We start from the raw sequence: 17183 nt of genomic DNA on the forward strand, positions 1-17183 counted from the left end.
TTAAATAATGATTGGCTTCTGAATAGGATTCTACATCATGTTTACGGTTGGGTAGAGAAGTTGTTCATGTTGTTGAGTATTTGGATGTAGAAATTTCTATGCATCATTTCCAGCTTAGTTTTCACCGATCAGACTCCCAGTCAATCTCTTTAATTGAGATGAGAGCAAGTACACACATCACTCAGTTCAGCTAACAAGAATAATCTTTATTAAACCTCAGCAAATACTGAAAAATTGGCAGAAAGGGACAAAAGGTTGGCAAAAGAATAGAGACAGAAGGACACAAATGATAGGCAACAATTTAGATTTATATGTCTGCCTAAATATCAAAAGGCACAAGCCTTCCAGGGCCCCTGGAAACCATACTGTGGCTAATGATCATGGAGAGTCCCAAAGGAAATGGTCTTTGGTTATTCCATCTTTAAATCTTTTGTGTATATAGAACATGAAGTGATCCAGCCCTTATTCTGTAACATAGAAGAAACAGTTTTGTAGAATAGAATGGTGCAACCAACAATAGATGCATTTTTGGAGAGGAATTGCATGTGTGTATTTGGCAATACTTCAGTATCTTCTGTGAAGTGAGAATTGTTGCCAGGGATAATTCAGGGTGTTGCCTTTACCATTAGTAGCTTGTTGTTTTGGCTTTTAGAAAATTGGAGGGTGACATGCACATGGTTGGTTTTTTTTATTTTGAGATAGATTACAAATTTTATTTGTCTGAGAGTTTGACCTATTTATCTGACCATCACTGGAAAATATTTTGCTGTACGGAACAGATGTTTTTGGGTTTAAGACACAGAAGTCTATCTTGGTCATAGTTTCTTTGTGAAGTTAATTACAAAGGCTGATATTGATTAACTTGCAGTTCCACTTGCTAAAAACCTGTGGTAACCTTAACTCTTCCCAACCCCATATTTTAGCTAGAGATACCCCCTTTAAAAACTTTAAAGGCTGTGCTGTTGAAACAATATTTGGCCATTGAATTTCATGAATCGCAGTGGAATGCCTTATGTGAAAATTCTTTTAAAACAATTTCATCAAGTTATCAAGAAATTGTATAGAAGAAATTCCTAAATAGCATCATAATGCATTAAAATTATATGAATCTACCACAATCTTTTCCAAATTGTGCTGGAGATAAACTTATATTTATTATTTTGTTACTATACCCAGTTAACCAAACTTTTGGTTAAAGGTTTTTGATGGAATGGTAAGCATCGCAACAATCTTTTAAAGTGAACCATGCAATGGTATTGGTATGTTTTCTACATTTTAAAAAGTGCTACTTTAAAAAAAATCAGTTTTAATTGTTAATAATGGTCATTCTGAAATATTGAAAAATGAAAGCATAATATCCTTAGACTGATAACAGATTCTCAAGTATGGGAAACTGCATCGACACAAAATTAATTCAGAAACAAAATTTAAATTTAATAAAAAAATAAAATTATCATTTATTAGATAAACAGTCATTAGGTTTTTTGATATATTTCTTCTATCAGCACAACTGGCATCTTTTATGAAATATATTAAATGATAATGATTAATTATGTTCTCAACGCTTTTCTCTCTCTCTCCCTCCCTCTCTCCCTCCCCCCTCTCTCTCACACACACACAATTCAGTATTCCCAAAGACTAAGAACATTTTTTTAATTCTTTCTTTTTCCTGTATTTTGTTTTTATAATTGGGGAGGTGGGGCAGGGAGTAAATTGGTGCATATTTAATGTGAAAACAAAAAAAACTTTTCAAAATGGCTAGAGATGCCTACTCTAAAGATCTATAAGGGTTTCTTGCTCTCTTTAATTTGGAAGCATACTAATTTGAAGTAATGATGTAATAACAGTTTGAAGTTAAAATTACATTATGATCTTTTAAATCATTGACTGCCAGTGACAAATCCCTTCTTGTGTGACCAGAAGTCTCTTCAGAAGGATGATTTGGGCTCCTATCTTGTTGAACTAGCCCACATTCCATTTTTCCCAAATTTTGTTCAACTTTCTAAAACAGATTTTGAGAATGTTTCAGAATGGGCCCTGGAAAGGAAGGAGATATATTTGTTTACCATGAAGAGAGAGACAGGCCAACCCTTCTTATAAGATGCCACCCCAAGACTGAGTAATAACCACAGATGTGTTATTACAGTAGAGGTGCCAAGACAGATACTTGGCACATCCTGCTCTGTTTTTCTTTCTGATTAAATACATGGATTAAGAGTATCAACCTTTGTGTACCTCCTTAAAATTAAGTCTCATTTAGTGTAGCAGGACTTGATTCATTTTCTTTCAAAATCTCTATGGCATTGCAGCCTAAATTATGACAAGGCTGCCAATTTATTTTTTAATGTAAGGCTTGCTAAGGCTTTTGTAACAATGAGCCGGGGAACCAGATATGTGGCAAAGCCTGCAACGTGGTTGGGTTGATTTGTTTGTTTGTGTTTTGGTTGTTTACCCCGGTTGACAATTATGCATATATCAGAATAACAGAGTTGGAAGGGACCTTGTAGGTCATCTAGCCCAACCCCCCACCCAAGCAAGAGACCCTACACCATTTCTGACAGATGGCAATCCAATGTTGGACTGCCAATATTGTTGTATGTTGTGTTTGTTATATGGTGTTTTTAATTGCCGTTAACTGCCCAGAATCATGGATTTGGGATGGGCAGTAGAGGTGGTATTTAGCAGGTTCTGACCAGTTGTGAAGAACCAGTAGTGGAAATTTTGATTAGTTCAGAGAACCAGTAAATACCACCGCTGACTGGCCCTGCCCCCATCTATTCTCTGCCTCCTGAGTCCCAGCTAATCGGGAGGGAATGGGGATTTTGCAGTAACTTTCCCCTAGAGTGAGGTGGGAATGGAGAGTTTACAGTATCCTTCCCCTGCCACATCCGCCATGCCATGCCATGCCTACCAAGCCACCATTGTAACTTCAAATGGTTACTAAATAAACTGTTGTAAGTCAAGGATTACCTTTAGGCTCTTTCCTCTGATGGGTCACATATTGCCTTCATCACGCCCACAGCCTATTAGGGAGACAGTCATAATAGAATTGCTGTTAAAGATGTATTTCCCCCTTATTATAATACTCTCCAAGGGCAATTCTTGTCTGTATATGTATGTGTGTGTGTGTGTGTGTGTGTGTGTGTGTGTATTTTGCTGATAAATAAATAAATAAATAAATAAAAAATAAAAATAAAAAAAATATTGGGTTTCTGTCTGGATGGTCTCTTGTGACGAGCCGATAGACAGATAATGGAAGCAGTAAACTTCCTCCCATGTTTGGGCATACCAGGGGTTGTGACTCTGAATACACACACACACACACACACACACACACACACATTAACATACCTGAATATTTTTAAAACACATCTCTTAGTGTCTAAAGCATTATTTCTTAACCCTAATAGATGTGGGGACCAACTCACTGAATTCCCCAGGGTTCCCCATTCCTCATATACAGAAATTAGAATTTATGCTTGGGAGAAATTCAAATGATTACACTGGTTTGAAACAGAAGCTACAGAGACAGAATAAGGAGTAGCAATACGGATAGCAAATTTCTTATCAGGACAGGTTTCTGTTGATTCAGGGATGGGCAGAGAACATTTCAAGTCATCAATAGGAAAAGGCCCAATGATGGCTGAATTTACATGTATGTTTGAATATGAAATCCGTTTAGTTTAGTGCCGCCCCCATGCAACTTTATTTCTCATTTCATTTCTTCTATTTTGCTTGCTTGCTTACTTGCTTATGCTTGGTTCCCTTAGCTTGAGGATGACATCGTTGTCAAGCAGAATTATTTCAGCACAATAAAAAATTTTGCACTTCAGTTGTCATCAGAAGACTGGATGATTCTAGAATTCTCTCAGCTGGGATTCATAGGTAAGAAAAAAAATCCATTACATAATTTTTAAAAAGGGGAAGGATAGAAAAGTGCTGTAAAATCTGGGAAAATAGTTTAACAACCCCCCTTCCACATACAAAAACAACTTTACAGTTGTAAAATTTCCCGTACTAGCTTACGTGTATATAGTATTTAACGTAACAAAACGCATGTGGTGGAAAAGAGAATAATGTTATATGTTTGCAGTTCTTAAATAAAAATTTTAAAATTGAAGTATAAGCCTTAAATGAACTTCGGTCATCTAAACTTCATTTATAGATTAAGACAAATAAAAAGCAATGTTTTAAAAGCTTTCTTAATGTCTTATTTCTGCCTCTGTCAAGGCCAGAAGTTCAATATTTGCTTCTGAATCCATAATTGAAGAGAGATTCTACTTGTATGTTAATATTAGTCTGATACAAGTTTTTGAAGACACTGGGTTTCTTTAAAAAAAAAAAGAGTATGACTTCCCTAAGTCTTCACTTGTATGGCATTATAATTTCTAGCATTTGGTATACTATGTGCAACTAACAACCTCCTTTAAATTGACTAATGGAAACAAATGACTAATCTCCCATTTAGTAGAGAGGGAAAAGGAGTAATGACAAAAGCAGTGTTGCACCAACGTGATGCAAACTTTCCCTTTTGTGCGAGTGTTGTCAGCATTTGTGTCAAAGTGCTATGATGCTGCATCTGGCATTTGACAAAAAAGGTGATTGCTGTTGATGCCTTTGCTTTGACATCTGCTGAAATGAATGCAACGGTTCTTGTTAATTGAGGAATACCACCTTTGCCCAAAAACCTTTTCACAGAGAGAGAATGCCTTAATTAGAATGAAAGATATAACATAATAATGTTTATTTCGGGAAGAAAATTGTAGCATGAAAAGAAAATATACATGATAGACACCAGTTTTTAAGAATTTTTATCTCTAAAGGGATAGTTTAAAGCATTAATTGTTTATAAATGAGAAGGCACAGAGAAATGAAATTTAATATATGTTAGTTTTAGTTTTATGTTTGAAAGTGACTTCTTCTAGGTAGCAATTCCATGTCTTCAGCCTTTCTTTTTATCTAACTGAACCTATTATCCTAAATTATTCAAGTGCAAATTTATTTTATCTGATAGTGCTACATTATATAAAAAGAACAACTTGCAGTAATTTGCTGGTTCAGATTCTAAACATCAGAGTTTTGGATTCATTCTCTTTAATGGAACACTGCATTTATAACTAAGTGCTAAATTATTGTTGATATATTATTTACAGGTAAAATGTTTCAGTCTCCAGATATTACACTCATTGTAGAGTTCATACTTATGTTTTATAAAGAGAAACCAATTGACTGGCTCTTGGATCACATTCTTTGGGTGAAAGCATGCAATCCGGAGAAAGATGCAGTAAGTTTGTTTGAGAATTTAATGTTTCTGAAAAGTCTACCTATATGACTTGATTGTAAGAAAATATGTTAAGAAACCTAGATATAGTTTTTATAGCTCTTTTCTAAATTACAGTTTCTTGTAGCTAAGCAATGTTTAGTGTATTATGAAATGATTAAGAAGATACGATTAATGGTCGGGACATTACCAGAAAGAAATCACTTGAAGCTGTGCAAAGCTTTTGGATGGAGCATTTTGAAAAGCATGATTAATATAACTAATATAAGCGTCTTGAAATGTTAAAGAAGTACATTTTATAGGAGATTTGGCAAGGCAATTTCAAAAACTGACTTTGGCTGTGTGCATGTTGCACACGTGGACAGCAATTCTCTGAAACTGCCAGAAAAACAAGGCAGCTCTGTGTGCAAGTATCTGTAGTCACAGCTATGAACGTTTTGAAGCAATCACAACAAACTTTGCAGAAGAGTGAAGGCAAAGAGAGAATGCTTTACTTATGCTAGCATACTTGCATATTTTGCAAAACACCTCTTTGCACAGCCCTACTATACACACACTGCAGAGGCCAAGTACTATAAAGACTGGATTATATTCTAAAAATATTTCAACTTCTCCAACTGCGCCCCAGCAGATGGCATGCCTTCTGCAGGTGGACAGCAGAGAATATCCTGCCTGAAATTTGGCCTGCCGTCTAGTAGGCCAAACAGATTGCTGGGGGAGGAGAGGGGAGGAATCTACCTGAATCTACTTAGGGATAAACATACATTTGTGTGAAGGTATTCCATTCCCTTTTTCCAAATGTAGACTCCTTCCTACCACCATGTTTCCTCGCCTATGGATTGAAAGTTGCAACAGTTGAAGTGTTTATCCTGTGTTGAGAATTCCTAATCAATAGAATACTTGAATTGAATTGAATTGAATTGAATTTATTGCACTTATATGCCGCCCTTTTCCCCGGAGGGGACTCAGGGCGGCTCACAATCCAAGTCAGGGAAGGGGATACAAATAAGGGATAAAAAGACAAACAAAACAATACACAATTTAAAAGCACACAACAACCATACCATTCGAGGGGGGGGTCAAAAACTCTTTAGCCACAGGCCTGTCGGAACATCCAGGTTTTAAGGGCTTTGCGGAAGGCCTGGAGAGTGGTGAGGGTTCGAATCCCCATGGGGAGCTCATTCCAGAGGGTCGGAGCAGCCACAGAGAAGGCTCTCCTCCGGGTGGTCGCCAGCCAGCATTGACCGGTGGATGGAATTCGGAGAAGGCCTAATCTGTGGGATCTAATCGGTCTATTGGAGGTAATTGGCAGCAGGCGGTCTCTCAAGTACCCAGGTCCAATACCATGAAGGGCTTTATAAGTGACGACTAGCGCCTTGAAGCGTATCAGAAGACCAATAGGCAGCCAGTGCAGCTCACGGAGGATAGGTGTTACGTGTATGAACCGAGGTGCACCCACAATCACTCGCACGGCTGCATTCTGGACAAGCTGAAGTCTCCGAATGCTCTTCAAGGGCTGCCCCATGTAGAGCACGTTACTTTGCCTAGGGCAGGATCTATGTAACTCAGGAGTAGGGAACAATGGTCCTTTTATGACTTGTGGACTTCAACTCCCAGAGTTCCTTGAAGTCTACAAGTCATAAAGGGGCCATCCTTCCCTATCCCTGATGTAACAGAAAAACTAGTCATTTGTTCTTATTCAGAGATTGGCACAATTCTTAAAGTTGCAATAATAACCAGGCTTTGCATGCGATTCTCTTAAAAATGGCGTAGACTCTTCCCTACCCTTTGGACAAAGTACTCTTATTTTATCTTTCTTTCATGTACAGGAGGACATGTTTGGAAAACCACTTCCTCATAGTGCTCCTCTTGTTGTGTCTTGAACAAGGCTGATAGATCAAATCGACCTTGTGTGCAGGAGGACATGTTTGGAAAACCACTTCCTCATAGTGCTCCTCTTGTTGTGTCTTGAACAAGGCTGATAGATCAAATTGACCTTATGTGGAGCTGTGGTTAGCTGCTACTGATGCTGTTGAAGTGAGGAGCAGGGAAGGACAGACAACTCTTCTCTGCCCAGCTTTCTCCTTGCCTTAGGGGTGCACTGCTTCCCTTGAAGGTCTATCCTGTCAGCAGCAGAAGCAAAGGGTTAGGGGCATGAAGCAGAAGTCTTCCCAATTCTATTTCTGCAAAAAAACGAAGTCAGAATTGTTTTTCAGTGATCCTGGGAGCAATTCAGACTCAGAAGCTGGAAGAAGAGGTGAAGCAAAAGTCCCCTTCAATGGGAAAAGGGTTACTTATAAATCCCACAGAACTTTTCCACTGCAAAGAGCAAAAGAGTTGTGGGGGTGTGCACAGATAAGGAATACATACAATTGCCCTTATGTTGAACTCAACTGCTAGGGACTTCCATTAAATTCATACCATTTTTTCTTAGCCATAGTACAATTTGCCATTGTCCTTTTTTTTGGTATTGCTTTTCAACCCAAAATAGATATGCTCAGCTGTCAAACATAGGCAGTGTGGTGAGGCCTTGGAAACCAGGAGTGGTTTTTGAATGGCTGAAAAGTTCATATGTGGAAATGTTGGCTGTCCTACTTGCTTGGCTAGAACCTATGTCTTATAATGAATTTTATTTCATGGCCTTTGAAAATAAATTATTTCTATGATGAAAGAGAAATGAAATGTGGAAGCAAATCATATCTATATATATAATCTGCTTCCACATTTCATATCAAAATGAGAATATTATTGAAAGGAGAAGACAATAATAGGCAAAAGTAGTTTATACTAAAATCAGAAATACGAATTGATTTGTTCAATTATAGTTTTCAGATCAAATCATGACAATAAGAATGGTGCCTGATACATTATATTATTAGGCATGACATTTTTATTTTTTATTTTAATTAAGTGCATTTCAAATCAGAGTGCCATTGCAGGTTGCAGAAGTAAAAGCTGCAGTTGGAAAATGTATTTTTCTCTGAACTGGCATTTAGAAATTCTAGCAGCTGTGAGAGATGAATGATTATCTATTCATTACTTCCTATAAACTGACTTTACTAAACTTCTGATGACTGAATTTTTGTAGTGGTGTGAATATGTTATTTTAATATGCTAAATAAAAATAAGGTAAGAATGCAATAAATGGCCCAGACAGCCAGTTTTTAAGCCATGTATAATCATAATGTGTCTTACGCTAAAAATATTTCCACCGTTTTGTTAAAGAAACATTGTGATCGCCAGAAATCCAATCTCAGAATACGGTTCAGACCTTCACTTTTTCAGCATGTGGGTCTACACTCTTCCCTAGAAGGAAAGATTCAAAAACTCACAGTAAGTACTGATAGAAAGCAATATATACATATACCAATTTTTGGAAACTTGTTCATTAATTTTAATTAAGAACTATATAAACTATATACTGAATTTAAATACAATTGCCACTAAGTATAATTGAGTCATTAAGTGAGACATCACCTGACCCAGTGGTGAGTTCCGGATTCCGTTCCAACTAGTACGGTTGGAACGGGGCTGGTGGCGTCCACATGAATGCGTGCAGCATGTGAGCCTCTGTAACACTCCAGTTGCTCAGTGGAGCGTCACGCAGACGCTGTATTCGTCATCCTCGTGTGTGGAAGCACCAAAGACTTAAAAGACATGTAAGGAGCTTGGGCGGGTGGGCGGGCGGGTGGGCCCTTCAGAGCACCAGACCGCAACGGTATCTGGTGCTCCGGGCAGGCTCCGGTACGCCTGTACTGGGGTATACCGCCTGCAACCCACCACTGACCTGAACATGACTTTACATCTTCATTGTCTATTAACTCTGTTTGTAGCAAGCCAGTTGGGAAGAATTGAATGTATGTTTGTGTGGTTATTGTGCTTGCGGGCACTTGGCAATCGGCTGTCTAATAGGTTGCCAGACATCCAGATCATGATCACATGATTGCATCTAGTAATCCCTAAAAATTACCACAAGTTAGTCCTTCCTTCCTTCCTTCCTTCCTTCCTTCCTTCCTTCCTTCCTTCCTTCCTTCCTTCCTTCCTTCCTTCCTTCCCCCTCCTCTTTCTGGCAGTCTTGGTCAAGTCAGTGATTTGATCTATACTGATCAGTTTATAATTCTGTTAGAATAGGTGTTAATTAGAATCTGTTTGGAAATCTGAATCTGAGACTCATAGTGCTTGCATATGGGGTCATGATGAGAAGATGATATTTCAAAATTACCCTTTTTAGGTGAGAAGAGTTCAGAAGCTCTTCTAATGGCCATACACACTCTAATTGACCATCTTATATATTGACCTGAGCATTGCACAATATGCAATGGGACCAAAAGACAGGGGACATCTGTCAGTTCTATAATATCTAAATGAAGAGACAGTGTCCTTGGTAGATGATCACAGTCAGAAACACCAACTGTTGTAGGGTCTCTTAGAAAATTCACAAGTCCTCAAGCAAGGGCTGTACCATCTATTGTGCTCAAATTGAGGCCAGACCAATATGTAAGCTGCCCTGTCCTGTCCCTTGGGTCAGTACCATTTAGGATATGTAAACTGAGGTTGCTAAAGCATTTTGCAAGACAAAAACCTGTGAAGTTAGATTTTGGACCTTTGGATTGGTGGCTCTCCAACAGTGGAGGTAAATATACTGGAGGATATTTATGAGGTTTGAACAGCAATAGCAATAGCACTTAGACTTATATATTGCTTCACAATGCTTTACAGCCCTCTCTAAGCAGTTTACAGAATCAGCATATTGCCCCCCAAAAATCTGAGCCTTCATTTTACTGACCTTGGAAGGCTGCTGGCAGTCGGCAGTCAGTAGAATTAGCCTGCAGTACTGCATTCTAACCACTGTGCCACCAAAGCGCTAAAGGGTCTAATCATTGTGGTCAAATCTTGTATTAAAATCTCCTTCTACAATTATTATTATTATTATTAAATTTATATGCCTCCCACCTCATGGTTTAAGGCAACTCTGAAATCTACTTGTGGATAAATTATCATCAGCTTGAATTAGTAGTTTTTAAAGCATTGCCAAGTTTCTTTACATTCAGCCTGAACTTTTGAGGGGAGTAAATATATGGTACATTTATCATTGGAAATAAGCAATGTTTAAAATTTACCAAGGTTGATGTTGCAATATTCCTAAGTGATTTCAACTCAGCGCAGCATATTTTCAGTTTGGTAGAAATGAATATAGTCAAGCCTCACTTCGCCTTCCTTTTGGTGCAGAAGCAATTGCATCCGGTGAGGTTATGTGACAACTGTCTTGTATCGCCTGTCTTCCCCTGTCTATGGTTTCTTGCTTTTGGTCACGCTGCTTTGGTGGCTTTGAAGGAGCTGACAGTCCTAGATTTATTCTGTGTCACTTCCTTCTTTTGCTTATTTTCTTGCCATCTCTTGATTGCTTTCACGATAATCCTTGACTTACAACTGCAACTGGGACCGGAATTTCCATTCCTAAGCAATGAGGTTACTTTGTGAGTCACACCTGATTTTATAACTCTTTTTGCCATGGTTGTTAATGAATCCCTGCAGTTATTAAGTGAATCATGCCATCATTAAATTAATCCCGCTTCCCCTATTAACTTTGCTGTTTGGAAACCAGCTGGAAAGATGGCAAACGGCAATCACCTAAACCTGGGGCGTGCAGATATTGTAAATGCATCCCTGTTGCCAAGCGCCTACATTGTGATCATGTGTCCATCAGGGTGGTGTGATGAGTGCAAGAATTTGTTTTCAGTCACTTTTTTCAGTGCCGTCGGAAATTCAAACTAAATTCATAACCAATTGTTTGTAAGTTCTAGGATTAACTGCAGGTGTAGGAGGTTGTTTCTCATGCAATAAATAAAATATTGCTAACTGTAATATTCCATAGATTGAAAAGGATAACAGTTTAAAAACAAAAATAAGTTAAACAAAGCTTTAAAATGGGAAAATTATAAACAGGAGTTAGGAGAGACTACAGCACAGGAGTGTCAAACTCGCGGCATCACGAAGGCATCCCGTGACATATTGGGACTTCTCCCCCTTTGCCAAATTGGGCATGTGTGTGGTCAGCATGTGACGCATCTGGCCCGCAGGTTGTGAGTTGGACACCACCTGCTGTAGGAAGATGCTGTCATGTCACCGTGCCCTCCCCAACACTTTCCTATAAGTTATGGGACAAAATACGTATTTCCAGGTGCTTAGGGGAGATTTTCACTATAATTTTGTCTAAGTGAAATGTGTCATGGAAAATTGTTACAAATGATTTTTATCAAGAAAAATTTAATAACCTAGAAAAACACAGGAAATATATTTATTGCCCTATACATGTGTACTTTGTTGTTGTTGTTGTTCCACACTTAACACTTTATCTTGTTATTTTTTTTTCTAGGATAAAGACTTCTTGAAACCATTATTGCATAAAATTCATGTGAATCCACCAGCAGAGGTTTCTACGACGTTAAAAGTCTATCAAGGGCATGCTCTTGAAAAAGCCTACATGGGCGAAGACTTTTTTTGGGCTATTACACCAGTTGCTGGAGATTATATCTTGTTTAAATTTGACAAGCCAGCTAATCTAGAAAGGTAACCATTTTGTTTTCATTTTAATATGAAACATCTCCCGAGCAGAAGAGGTTAATGTCTCCTGATAGTAAATTAAACAGTGAAGACATCACAAATATTCCTTGACCACCACTGACCCAAATTTCCTTTGCTAAGCAAGGCAGTTACATGAGCTAGGCTTCATCCTATTATTCTGTTATGGCCTTTTTGCCACAGTTGTTAAGCGAATCATTGCAGTTGGTAAGTCAATCATGTAGTCATTAAGCAGGGGTTGCAACAAAGAAGAGGGAATCAAGCTATTCTCCAAAGCACCTGAGGGCAGGACAAGAAGCAATGGGTGGAAACTAAGGAGAGAAGCAACTAGAACTAAGGAAAAATTTACTGACATTGAGACCAATTAATCTGTGGCAGGACTTGCCTACAGAAGTTGTGGGTGCTCCAATACTGGAAGTTTTTAAGAAGAGATTGGATAGCTATTTGTCTGAAATATGGTATAGGGTTTCCTGCCTAAGCAGCGGGTTGGAATAGAAGACCTCCAAGGTCCCTCCCTACTCTTGTTATTCTATTCTGTTCTATTCTATTCTATTCTATTCTATTCCCATTCCCATTCCCCATTGAGTTTGCTTGCTGGAAACCAGCTGGGAAGATAGTGATCATTTAACCCCGGGACAATTCAACTGTCATCAATCAATAGTTATCAAGTGCTCAAATTTTGATCACATGACCATGGGGAAGCTGCAGTTGTCATAAGTATGAAAACTGCTTATATAAGTCACTTTTTTTCAATGCCATTGTAAGTTTGAATGGTCACTAAATGAATAGTTGTAACTCAAGGACTACCTGTAGTTTCCTGAAGTACCCAGAATGAATAATTTCCTTCAGAGATTCTTTTTGGTGGGAGAGAATTAAAAAAATAAGAAACCGATAGAAAAGGGTTGAAAAATCTGCTAAATAAAATAGATTACAAGTAGTCTTCAACTTACAACAGTTCATTTAGTGACCATTCAAAGTTACAATGGCACTAAAAATTTGACTTATGACCGTTTTTCACGCTTACAACAGTTGTAACATCCCCATAGACATGTGATCAAAATTTAGACGCTTGGCAACTGACTCCTATTTATGATGGTTGCAGTGTCCCTAAGTCATGTGGTCACTTTTTGATACCTTCTGACAAGCCAAGTCAATGGGGAAACCAGGTTCACTTAACCATTGTGTTACCAAGTTAGCAACTTCAGTGATTCACTTAACAACTGTGGAAGAAAGGTTCAAAATAGGGCAAAACTCACTTGGGGTTCAGTTGTGGTTGTAAGTCAAGGACTATCTTTAGGCTGTAGGAAGGTAAGAAGAAGCAGGAATCCCTGAAATCAGTGAGGCATCTTCCCTGAATGGAAGGATTTGCACTGAAGAGAGATCTGCTTCATTCTGGGAATTTTTCATCTCTCTCAACCAATATGTAGAATCCCACACTGAGTTAATATTATATATGCATTCACATGACTTCTTTATTGTTATGCTTAAAAAATGTCATGTTCAGTTTGATGAGGAACAAGAATCTATAATTCTGCAAATATCATATGAAACATAACTGTCATAAATTTTATGTTGTTTGGAAATTATTTGATTGACATTTTGTGTTTTGCTGCCAGTATGAAAAAATGTCATATACTGTTTCATGGGAGGACCATCTCAATTCCTGCTTTATTCTCCCACAGTAGCTTGATTGGAATAATAAAGTGTTTGCTTTAAGCAAATATTAAATACACTAATATGAATGAAGGATTAGCAAATTGAGAGACCGCCTACTGCCAATTACCTCCACTAGACCGATTTGATCGCATCGATTAGGCCTCCTCCGAATTCCATCTTCTAGCCAGTGCAAACTGGCAACTACCCGGAGGAGAGCCTTCTCGGTGGCTGCTCCGTCCCTTTGGAACGGACTCCCTGTGGAGATTTGGACCCTCACCACCCTCCAGTCCTTCTGCGCCGCTTTAAAGATCTGGCTGTCCCGGCTGGCCTGGGGTTAAGATTGTAGCCCCACTCGAATTGTGCGATTGTTGTTGTGTTTTCTTTTAACATGCTGTATTGTCTATTGTTTGTCTTCTCCCCCACCCTCTTTTGAATTGTGAGCCGCCCTGAGTCCCCCCAGGGAAAAGAGCGGCATACAAATAAAGGCAAAACTAAACTAAACTAAATTGTGACATCTTGTTAGTTTAATTTCTATAGCTGCCCATTTCTGTCAACTACTCAGGGCAGCTTACAATTCAATACCTATTGTTATTTTTGTCCATCATCTTATTCTGAGAAACTTATCTCACGATTCTTGCTATCTTTTGCTTACTATTGTTATTCAATAATAACAAACTTAGATAAGGCTATCTTGTTTGAACTGAACATTATAATTATATAACAGTGTTTGCTCAGTCTTAATTTTGCTGCTAAATTAGAATAGCATAAATTTGATATTTTGCAAGATGCCATATCTGAATTATATACTAATTTCCAGTCTTTTAAATAATCTTCCATTATATTAAATTATTAATGTAGATGCTATATTCAGTTTTGTTTCTTATTGTGGATAAAATACAATGATAGAACATCTGGTACTCTTGAGAAATTTCTGATATAGCTCCTGTAGTTCAAACAACATGGAGTGCATTTGGCTACTAAATTTGTGCACATGAGTGAAAGAAAACAGGGTCATTTTGAACTCAAATGCTAAGATTTTAACAGCAGTGCAACACTTCCTGTCCATTTTCAATTTAAAACAGCTGCTTAGATTTAAAACATCAAATGATTGTAACATTTTGCACAATTCTGCTAAGTATGCTCCTATTCTGAAGATTGTCAGATAACAATTTTGTTATTCTGATGTCATCTAAACTGAGTTTGAGTTAGAAAAACATTCTTCATATGAAATCTCATGAATGCCAAAATGGCCTTAAATTAGATTCTCAAGAGATAGAGCAAAAAGTTTTCTGCGCTTGTGTTGTTATAAATGAAATTCTGCTAGTTATCTTGTTCACCTATTTGAAACTATCCATAATGAATTGTTTGCAAGATCAGTTTTGAACATTGTTTTCTGCTTCGTCCTTGTTAGTAATTATTTGCATATTATCTGAAAGCAAACTCTTTCAATAGATAGAATTGTATAGGTGATTTTTGATTGTTTTTCCAATTTGTTTTGCTTTATTGATTTCCATGATATAGATTCCTGTTTCATAGTGGCAATCCAGAACACCCAGGAGATATATTGGTCAATACAACTGTGGAAGTATTACCTCTTAGGGTATGATAATGAAGTCTATTTCTTCTTCCTTTCTATGAGTGTAACAACAATGCAAATATTTAGCAACCACAGTTGGGACCAGAACTCAGTCCCTAAGTTGGAAAATCATGTGACTAAGATTGTGCTTATGATTTTATTTCAGCTTCCTATTCTGTGTTGTCTTGGAGCTTATTTATTAGTAAATATCTTTAGTATTGAACTACAGCAACTTTCAAAGAGGCATATAAGCTAATCAGTATATAGATGCCATTACTAAAAATTCCAGAGATGGGTGAGAGAAAGGGCAAAATCACATCATGCACATTATGTTAAAATACGTTGTATATATATATATATATATATGTAAATAAAAGGATGCAGAATAACATTATCTTTTAAGAATATTGTTTTACTTCCTGATATCAACCAACCATGGCCTCTTCTGGGAGGGCCCAGTCCAATCTTGTTGGCTTCCAGGGTGTTATGAAGTGGTGATCAGGGGAAGAATTGTGAATTTGTTATTCATTAGCATATTAATATTTGTTACACAATTAATTAAATCCTTTATCAGTTTGATGATAATATTTTGTATCTCATTTTTCAGAATAAAGAGCTGGTATTAAGCAAAGAAACCAAAGAGAAACGGTTAGAAGATGGTTATTTCAGAATAGGTAATAATACTACAGTTCTGTTTTATAGACATTTGAATACAAAATCTAAGTAACTCAAGTTAGTGCTCATTTTGCATTACTATTGATTTAGCAGCATACTAATCAAGTTCAGGGGACATAATTTCATAACCAATGTTATCTAAGGTATCTGAGCAGCAATATGGTATTGGCATTACCACAAAATAAGAAGGTGTGCTGTGACACACGGGGACTGTGAAATCTAGGGAAAGATGCAACCATCTAATTATGCATTCTGAAGTCTGCATCACTTAGATGTTGTTACGGTAGAGTAGTGTAAGAGTAAGAGTAGAGTAAGCCGCCCTAAATCGGAAGCAATGGCGTGCTGTAATCCGTGACATCCTGCCCCTGGCCTTCACAATGCAACGGTCACTGCTTTATGGACGTTGACATTTACGAAGATTAAGTCCAAGTAAGTCCAAGTAAAGTAGTGATTCAAAATGAAGGGGTGCATATATAGTGTCTCCTTAAAGCAGCCATCTGACTTTATGAAAATACATAGCAGCAGCGTTAAAGAATTTGAGTCATGCTATTTGCACTCTTCATGTCTCTGAAGGCCTTCTTTGAAATTGTTCATATTCCAGCTAAATGAAGTGATCATACTACTATTTTCATTTGATAGAACAAATAAGTAGAATAAAACCAATCAATTGTGCTACATTGGCAGATAATTTTTTTGACTTTTTCATATTATCCATAAAAATCCAGGTTTTGTAATCTATTTGTGCCAAATTAATAGGATTACGTGTAAAGTGACTTGTATTTGCTGAGTCTATACTTATTTAGAATGATTATTTTGCTTTTGAAGGCAAATTTGAAAATGGCAAAGCAGAAGGAATAGTCAGTCCCAATCTAAATCCAATTACAGCTGTCCGGCTGTTCATCATACAAAATTCATCCGTCTGGGCAATTATAAATGAGGTAAGAGTGAAACAAAGAGTGCTTAATAACTAGAGCATTTGCCTTCAAACATTTAAATTCTTAAATTTCTTAAATTAAATAGCATGAAATCTTGAATCTTCAGGAATATTTTGAATCTTTCCCCATTATAAAAGTGTAATCGCTGTGAAGTGAAGAGGAATGTTAATGCTAATACTGGATGCAAAATTCAGAATAGTTTGACTTTTTTGCATTTTACAGCACTTGTATATTCTTGACTTCCTGTGAAAGACTAGATATTCCAATGGTATGAACTCAATAAGATCCAAATATGTCCTATTTGTTGAAAGGCCCTTTGTCCCTTTTTTCCAATTTTCCTAGCTACAATACTACCCATGCTATTCAGAAGGTTCCCAGTTCCTGAGATCTGATTTCTAAAAATAGCAGGGAAAGGAAATTAATCTCTTCTGTTACCAAGTGCCAAAGAGCTTTCTATCAATATATTCTGCTCATGGGA

The 17183-nt window shown here is 37.4% G+C and overlaps 1 protein-coding gene across 4 annotated transcripts in view; it reads left to right on the forward strand.

Moving 5' to 3' along the window:
- MGAT4A (alpha-1,3-mannosyl-glycoprotein 4-beta-N-acetylglucosaminyltransferase A) overlaps positions 1 to 17183 on the forward strand; it is a 69256-nt gene that overhangs the window by 46639 nt on the left and 5434 nt on the right. For all 4 annotated transcript variants that reach the window (XM_087726532.1, XM_087726533.1, XM_087726530.1 and 1 more), the window contains 7 exons: positions 3771 to 3885; positions 5154 to 5284; positions 8507 to 8614; positions 11658 to 11851; positions 15041 to 15119; positions 15703 to 15769; positions 16596 to 16708. In XM_087726532.1, coding sequence (XP_087582658.1) covers positions 3771 to 3885; positions 5154 to 5284; positions 8507 to 8614; positions 11658 to 11851; positions 15041 to 15119; positions 15703 to 15769; positions 16596 to 16708 — 807 coding nt within the window. The remainder of the gene's footprint in view (positions 1 to 3770; positions 3886 to 5153; positions 5285 to 8506; positions 8615 to 11657; positions 11852 to 15040; positions 15120 to 15702; positions 15770 to 16595; positions 16709 to 17183) is intronic.

Source organism: Thamnophis sirtalis, unplaced genomic scaffold (assembly GCF_051295495.1).
Source record: "Thamnophis sirtalis isolate CommonGarterSnake01/CBP01778 unplaced genomic scaffold, rThaSir2_p1.2 scaffold_12, whole genome shotgun sequence".
NCBI classification, from domain to species: Eukaryota; Metazoa; Chordata; class Lepidosauria; order Squamata; family Natricidae; genus Thamnophis; species Thamnophis sirtalis.